This window comes from Kryptolebias marmoratus, linkage group LG11, assembly GCF_001649575.2.
Source record: "Kryptolebias marmoratus isolate JLee-2015 linkage group LG11, ASM164957v2, whole genome shotgun sequence".
NCBI lineage: Eukaryota > Metazoa > Chordata > Actinopteri > Cyprinodontiformes > Rivulidae > Kryptolebias > Kryptolebias marmoratus.
In genome coordinates, this window is record NC_051440.1 from 17597781 (window position 1) to 17606191 (window position 8411).

The window sequence follows — 8411 nt, forward strand, 5'->3', positions numbered from 1 at the left end:
CCTGTTTAACATTAAGTCCCCATGAACAGTCACAGGGACCATGGGAGAATATTTACTAGTGTTGGGACACCAGGGAGTTGGATTATCTGCTGGCGGCTTTGTAGTTTTCTGAAGCTTCCCCGTGTGACATGTTCCAGGGAGAGTGCTCCTATTTACTCTCCGCTCCTGTGTGTATAGCCCTGCTTATTGTTTGTTCTCATGTGCCACAATGTGCTCGGGGAGAGACAGACAGAAGCAGAGAGGCACTAATACTGTGATCAAACATGGGATTGAGGCTGCAGAGTCCAGGAGGACAGACGTCAAGATGCTGACACTATTCCATTAGAAAAAGGGACTTTATACTGACAATGATGAGTATTTATTATAAATATTTTATCAAGCTACACGAGTTGGGGAAATGAGTTTACAAATAAGGAGCCTCGTGTAGTTCTCATTTGTACCGAAAGGTGGCGACATTGGGTTTCCAAACAGTGCCGGAGCAGCTGCATGGCACGCTCTTTTTAAACACTTCCTCACTAAAATAAAGTGCCATTTACTTTGTCTTCACATAAACAACCTATCTGTCAGCTTAACATGGCCTGTTGGTGAAAGAAACTCCTCCAAATTCATGATGATCTTTTATATTTGTCTGTGAGATACCAAAAAGGCTGAGACTGAGTCAGTAATTAGCAAGTTGCCTAAATAATAAATGACATACCGTGATGTAAAATTCTCTACATACATGCTACGTGAGGACGGGATTAATAGAGTCAGACTTCTCAGCAGAGTGCTCGAATGAAAACACACTGAGTCCCATTCCTGTTTATATTTACTGATTCAGTAAATATGTATTACCAAATTAAAATATGAATGATAACCTTCATGTAGCTTTTGTTTTCCTTTGCATCTTTCTTTAAAACTGACAATAAAATAACTTCCATATTAAGTGCCTACATTCAGTCTTCTGATGGGCTCTGGCAGTTCAAATAAACTTTAGTTATTTTACTACTATGCTAATTACTTCCCCGGACTGGGCTGCTGATTGGCTGGGTCTCAGTCAATTTCATATTTCAGCCCTGACGTCAGGACGCCCATAAAACTAAGCAATGCTTTTTAACTCGTCGGCTGACTGATCTCTTAGAAAAAAAAATCTATCAATCCTTGGGTGGAGTTGTTTTTTTTTTTTTTTTTCCTCCTCCATTCTCTACAAGGCAACTATTTGCCCGGGACACATACGTGAACCTCCTCAAATTGGCGCACTAATCCTAAAAGGAGCCATGAAGTGTTAAACGGTAGAAACAGAGAGAGCGGCGCTCAGACACCCGCAGCTGGGAGAGAGGGAGGAAACAGCGCAGCTCCAATGCGTCTGTGCAACACAGGCTGAAGAAAAAAAAAACTTATCGACTCACAAAACCAGAACCTGCGCTGCGCAATTAGTGCGAGAGAACTCACTTTTCCTTCGGTTTTGAAGAAAATAAATAAAGAAATCAAGCTGGCTCAGTGCGTGTCTCAGCAGCCCACTTTGACAGGTGCTCCTCACCCCCTTTGGAGGACTGTCAACAGCAAGAGGATGGCATCAGAGCTGGCAATGAGCAACTCCGACCTGCCCACCAGTCCCCTGGCCATGGAATATGTTAATGACTTCGATCTGATGAAGTTTGAAGTGAAAAAGGAGCCGGTGGAGCCCGATCGCAGCATCAACCAGTGCAGCCGCCTGGTCGCCGGGGGATCCCTATCTTCCACCCCGATGAGCACGCCTTGCAGCTCGGTTCCCCCCTCTCCAAGCTTCTCTGCGCCCAGTCCGGGATCAGGGAGCGAACAGAAGACGCACTTGGAGGATTTCTACTGGATGACCGGGTACCAGCAGCAGCTGAACCCCGAGGCTCTGGGCTTTAGCCCAGAGGACGCCGTAGAGGCGCTGATCAGCAGCAGTCACCAGCTCCAAACCTTTGATGGCTATGCCAGAGGGCAGCAGTTCGGCGGCGCAGCCGGGGCAGCGGGCGCCATGGCCGGGGAGGAGATGGGGTCAGCGGCCGCCGTGGTGTCCGCGGTCATCGCCGCAGCCGCAGCCCAGAACGGGACTCCCCACCACCACCACCACCATCACCACCACCACCACACAGGGGCACACCACCCCTCCTCCGGCTCTCAGTCCGGCGGCGGCGCGGGGGGAAACCACCAGCACATGCGCCTGGAGGAGCGCTTCTCGGACGAGCAGCTGGTGACCATGTCGGTGCGGGAACTGAACCGGCAGCTGCGGGGGGTCAGCAAGGAGGAGGTGATCCGTCTGAAACAGAAGAGGAGGACGCTAAAGAACAGAGGCTACGCGCAGTCCTGTCGGTACAAGCGGGTCCAGCAGCGGCACGTCCTGGAGGGGGAGAAGACGCAGCTCATGCAGCAGGTGGACCACCTCAAGCAGGAGATCTCCCGGCTGGCCAGGGAGAGGGACGCCTACAAGGAGAAATACGAGAAGCTGATCAGCACCGGCTTCAGAGAAAACGGAGGCTCCAGCAGCGACAACAACCCTTCATCTCCGGAGTTTTTCATGTGAGTCCCGGGCGCTGAGAAACTTTCCTCTCCGCAAAGAACCACAGAGAAAACTTTTAGTTTGCGCGCAGCTTCTAAAACCCACGCGTGCTCCATTAAAGCAGTTTTGCAAAAGTTGAGTCAGTGAAAAACCAAAACTGTTTTCTGTCATTTGAAAAGCATTTTGTGGCAAAGTGCGGCTCTTCTTTGATTACCGTTTTACACCTTTTAAAAGCAACAGAAAACTTGTATAAAAGCCTCTGAGTCTGTGCTCCGCATATATTTGAAATCATCCACTTGTTAATATTTGACTTTAGTCTCTTCATCTGAAGCTGAGGAAGCTTTCTGCGTGGCTCCGCTCTTAAAGCCTCTCTTTGCGCCTCGTTTTTTCCTCTTCAGCTAAAAATCTCTTCTCTGAAATTAACAAACGCCTCAAGCTCTGCGGTGTGATTTGATGTGATCTTTTTAATTTGAAGTCAAATGATCTGAATATGGATTTTCAGATTTTCATGTTTGGTTTCATTTGTGAGGGAGGAAAACTAAAAAAAATCCAAACTTTGCCAAATCAGAAGTTTGGATCTGCTGTCTTCATGTGTGAGTTAGTGAAGCCATGCATGCTGGTCATGTAAGGATTGTGTTTCATTTTGTTCTTTTATTTCCTTTCTGTTTGTGTGGGAACTTTTGTTTTGTTTTGTTATTACCATAAATGCATCGTTCAGCTCCATCACCTAATTAGAAAAAGTAATGAAGTTATGCATCACTTCATTATAATATATATATATCCATATTAACTTTCCCGCGATGAACCCGGCAGGTTTATGGCTTGTGTTTGAGCCACGTGGGGAAAATGACTGTAAAGCAACTTTGTCCTCAGTATTGATTTATTCTAAAGGCCTTTCAGAAAACAGGAGGACCACCTTCTGTAGATTGTGCTAATAATCTGTCCTGATAATTAAAGCGACCAGACAGATTATTGCGATCAACAAGTGGGACTCGAGATTAAAATAAATGAAGCAGAAAAGACTAAAAACGGTGCAACACATGAACAGTCCTTCCAGCATCTCCATGTTTAAGCGTTTGCTTTTTATTTAAGAATCATCAGCATCCTGCTTGTCTTTTTACAATAAATAATCCAAAGTGTAAATTTTTCTCATTCGTCTCCTGTGATGCTCCGGATTTGTCTCCAGTAAAACGTGCTATCCGAAGCAGAATAGTTGTCCTGTAAAGTCCTTAAAAAAATGAGGATTGAATCCATTTTCACATTTTATTAATAAATCTTCATGAATGAAAACAAATTTATTTTCCCGATCATGTTTTTGGATTTTCTGTTTTTGTGTCTTTTCATCAGTCCTGTCATTTCCCTCCTGACTGAAACTGAAATGTAATAAAAGGATTTTCACACTTTAATCACAGAAAAGTGTGATCAGACAGTTTGAAGCACGACGCAAATATCGAGCGCTTAATTATAAGGAGGTCTCGTTTTAGGACGCAGTGAAGTAATTCTGTCATTTAGGTTCACATATGTTTTAATCTCATCACCATCATCAATGATTTTATTACAAGGTTAATTATTTCGGTAAACAGATTAATTTTTTTCCCCCACTGATCATTTTTATTTCCTTACAAATAAAAACGACGGCCTTGACTTGTTGCTCAAAGCCAGAAAAAAGTGAATGATTTTCCTAAAGATCTCGCAGAAAATCAAAAAAACGATTAGATTGAAATAATTTTTTTCATTTAAAATATATATATTTGTTTTTGCTGCATGCATGCCCGGATGTGTGCGCTGCAGGTCCGACAGGAACAGACAGAAGCGTTAATGATTGATTTCAGAGTAAACTTACACTTTTTCCTCCTCCACCAGTTGAATCTCTGGAGTCTTTCATTTAGGATCGACTTCACTTAATGACAAACATGACGCAGGTTTCTGTGTAGACAGAATTAACTGAAGTCAAATGTTTCTCTTTTTTATTTCAAAATTTCGCAGTGTATTTGAAAAAGAAAAAAAAGAAATGTAGTTGGGCGAAATTATGCGAGAATTTCCGTTTTTTTAAAATGAAAAATCTCGCTCGTGTCTGTATGATTAGTTATTAACTATTGAGATAATCCAACGCATTTAAAGACGCTTTTATTGACTTCATGGGTTTAAAAGAACATTTTTTTTTTGTTTTTTAAACAAAAGCTACAGGATGCCCTGGCAGAGAATTGGTTTAGTAGACAGCCTTTAACCCGCCTGCAGAGTGTTTCCATCCGGTGCATTCTAAAGAGCAGCACGGTTCAGATAAAAACTTAAACATCCTTACAAGGTCACCATCACCATGATGCGTGCAGCCAGACATCTGTGTGGTTCTGTGCATGTGTGTGTTTGCACGGTGTGTGTTTTTTTTCATATGAGAAGGAACTGATTTTTGCACATGGAAACTTCAGAACAAACAAGAGTCAAATAAGAATATGAAGACTCTGTTTTCATTCCGTCTCTCATCTGTACAACATTGTCTCACACACACACAATGTCACCTGGACTGTGTGGCTCCCATGCATGAAACGTGAGGGACAAGACAGCAGAGCCTGAAGGAATGATTTTGTCTGTGATTAAAAGGGAGACAGCAAGAACAGGAGGGAGGGAGAGAGAGAGAGAGCGGGAGGGGAGGGGGGGGAGGAGGGTGCTGGCTGCAGTCCTGCTCCTTTCAAATGATAAACGATCAGAGATGCACATGAGCTGAGAGGAGAGGGCCTTTTAGTGAGCATGTGTCCACTAATTTATGGTCCTCCTATCTGATTAGGTCAATATAGTGAGCGATTTAATTACATTTGTGTTATAACCCTAGAACTGCATGGAGACACTATAGTTCTTTCGTGTCACCTCTTTGTTCTGTGAGGCCAGAAGGATCTGTCAGGTCTCTGCTTCTCACTTGTGAGGATCTGTTTTGTGTTTCTAATGTTTGCGTTCCGTCATTCACGAAGGATGAAGTGGAACATTTTCTGATTAGTGCAGCAGCTGTGGAAATTGTGTACTTCTTTTATCTTTTTTTTCTTTCCCTGGTGTGTTGTTTTGACCTCTAAACACACTGAGAAGCAGGTGAATTCAGTAGCACTGATTCACTTCCTGTGTTGAAGGAAGACAAGAAGTCACAGGAAGCAAACATGTCAGGCCTTCCTCCTCACCTTTCAGCACTCTGTCAGAGTCACAGCCTCGGTTCACCTCTTTTATGCCTCTTCCCATTCATTTGCATGGAACAACGCGCAGAGTATAGATACAGTGCATTATTAATCTCATCAATAGAAACTGTAATTCTATTCTCTGGCCCTACGTATTGACTCCTGCGCTGTGATCATTTGCAGTCTGTCCAATGATTAGGTTATTAAAGATAATGTAGTTGTCTGCTGTCACAATATTGGACTCTCTCTTTCAGGTCAACTATGGGAAATCACTTTGAAATTTATCAGTATTGACATTTGAATCATCATCATGTACTTTGCTTTAATGTCTCAGAATTAGTAGGACAAAGGATGGGTGCACTGTTGAATGCCTGTTTGTGTGCACTGCCTTATATATGACCTTGTGGTGGTGGAGGCAGGGGGGTGGGGGTGGGGGGGGGGGGGGGGTCTACAGGCTTTAACTGATCGTGTTAGATCCACAGAAAAAGCTAATTTTTTTATAACAGGGATTTCTGCAAAAATTTTAAAACAAGCGGTTGTCGTAGATTTATAAAGAATTAAAGGTGTTAAAAACATTCATGAGACTCATTTATCTGAAAAAGTGCTGCTTAACTGCAAAATGTTTAACCTCCAGTTACTATAAACCATAATTTAATCAGATGCTGAGTTTAAAATAACTTTTTCTCACCAAAACTCTTTGCAACAGTATGCTTGTGCTTAAGATCAGTGTGGCCGTGTTTCATTCTTCCCATGTGAACCCCCCAAAGGGTTAAAACAAATTCACATTCAAAAGAAGGAAACGATTTCAATCTTTTCCACTCAGTTGGCATCTGCATAACTCCATGCGATAAACATTTACATTTAAAGTGATTTAAATCAGCTGCCTTTACATTCTTTTGTGGTCCGTCTAGCATCCAGTCCGTCAGTGGTGGAGCTTTTCTCCCTCCTCGCCCTCTTTGTTGCAACCTGAGTTATGTCATTTATTTGAAACTGTAATAATTTACCTTGTCCCATTCGGCCATGGCTATGCATGTGCTAAGAATGCTACTGCTGGAAAAAAAAAGAAAAAGAAAAGAGAATGGCACTTCTCCCTTCAGATGTATCCTATTGGGCTTTACAAGAGGTGTTTTCCCTGCAAACAGAGGAACGAGCATTGTGAAGAAAATGTGACTGAATCTGAATGTTGTGGTCTGTGCAGCGTAGTGTAGGAAAAGGTGCATTTAGCTGTGCAGGAAGTTGTCCTCAGAATGCACAACTGAAGGGCAATAGATGAAAAGTCGTTGTGATTTGGTTAAATGAAATTGCAATTATCTCCCCTGAAACAATGCAGTTGTGTTGATGTTTCAGGATACAAAGTCAGTCAAAAAGCACCGTTGGGGTGTTTGACAGAGTTGTGTATTTCCATGCATGAGTTTGTGTTCTGCAGGGTGGAGCTGGAGCTGAGCCCGGACCCTGTGTGTTTTACCTGCATCTCAATGAAGTAAAAGGTGATTTACCCTTCGACTGTAGTCAGCCTCTCCCTTAAGCCAGTCAAACAGACATTGATCTCTTTCCCAGGCAAGGTGACCCACCATATTGTTCAGCTCCTCCAAAGCCTCGCGCCTCGCTTTTATTTGTACCTGGGAAAGGCCTTGACCTCACACACTGCTCCCATGTCGCAGCCTTCTGCACGGGGCCTCTCTTACCCCGAGTGTGAGCGGTTGTTTGAGTTAGCACAGAGCAGCGCTGTGTGCACATATCCAACTACATTTATCAGGTCCTGTGGTGGTCAAGTCAGCTTCTCACATGTGCAGATTCATTTTTGTCTCTTAAAATTGTAAACTCTCAACAAAGTGTTTTTTGCTGTACACCTCAGAGTCTGTTGGATGGTTTGGTGAATTTTCTGGTGATGCTGGCCTTCTCTGGGCTGTAGGTCTGTCACTGGGAGTTCTTGTGTTTCTGCAAGTGTCAAAGTCCATTTGGCAGCAATACGAACCAGATTACAGAGCAGTGAATAGTTTTTATTGTTGCTTCAAGATGGATTGAAGGGAATTAATCATCTTTAGCACTACTTTCCTTTATTTCCTAATCACAATGATGCATTACAGGACTTGTAGTATTTTTTTTTCTACAGTCATCCATTACAAGTGTTTGTTTACTGTTCATGCAGGATTTTGATAAACTTTGATCTGATGAATGGAGATACAAAACTCACAAACTGACTGAGGCAGTGCTTCAGGTTTTATTCCTAATGCATAATAATGAAATCTGATTATTTAGGTAAGTCATATATAATGCACTTCTGTTTCGATTGTTAGTCCTGATAAAAAAAAGTTTCAAAATAATAGTTTGTTTCCAAACATTGAGAAATTTGTTTTATGACTCTAAACTTTAAATTAAAACTAATTGATTGGACTTATGAAATAACTACAGTATGTGTGTGTGTGTGTGTGTGTGATTATGCATGCGTATGCATTTATAAGCATGTGCAGAAATGAGAAATATATAAACACAAACACATATGTGTGTTCAAATCGTAAAACAAATGTGAATATTGAAATCAAATTGTTTAAATTTTACGCATTTGACAATTCTTTTGTTTTTTAATTGTTTAATTTTGTCTGATTCAGTTTTGTCATTCTAACTGTTACATTTTCTGCATAATTCCACGTCATATAAGTGTCTTAAAAAAATTTTTAATAATACAGCTCTAAGTTGCACAACAATGTTTTTGGCAGTAACTGTTGCAAATTTTGGGAGGAAATTAA

General features: G+C 42.1%; 1 protein-coding gene across 1 annotated transcript in view; it reads left to right on the top strand.

Moving 5' to 3' along the window:
- The first annotated feature begins 1163 nt into the window (after window positions 1–1163).
- Window positions 1164–8411, top strand: part of mafb (v-maf avian musculoaponeurotic fibrosarcoma oncogene homolog b (paralog b)) — a 42938-nt gene continuing 35690 nt past the window's right edge. The window contains exon 1 of the mRNA XM_017406045.3: window positions 1164–2526. Within this exon, the coding sequence (XP_017261534.1) occupies window positions 1550–2526 (977 nt within the window). The 5' untranslated portion in view covers window positions 1164–1549. The remainder of the gene's footprint in view (window positions 2527–8411) is intronic.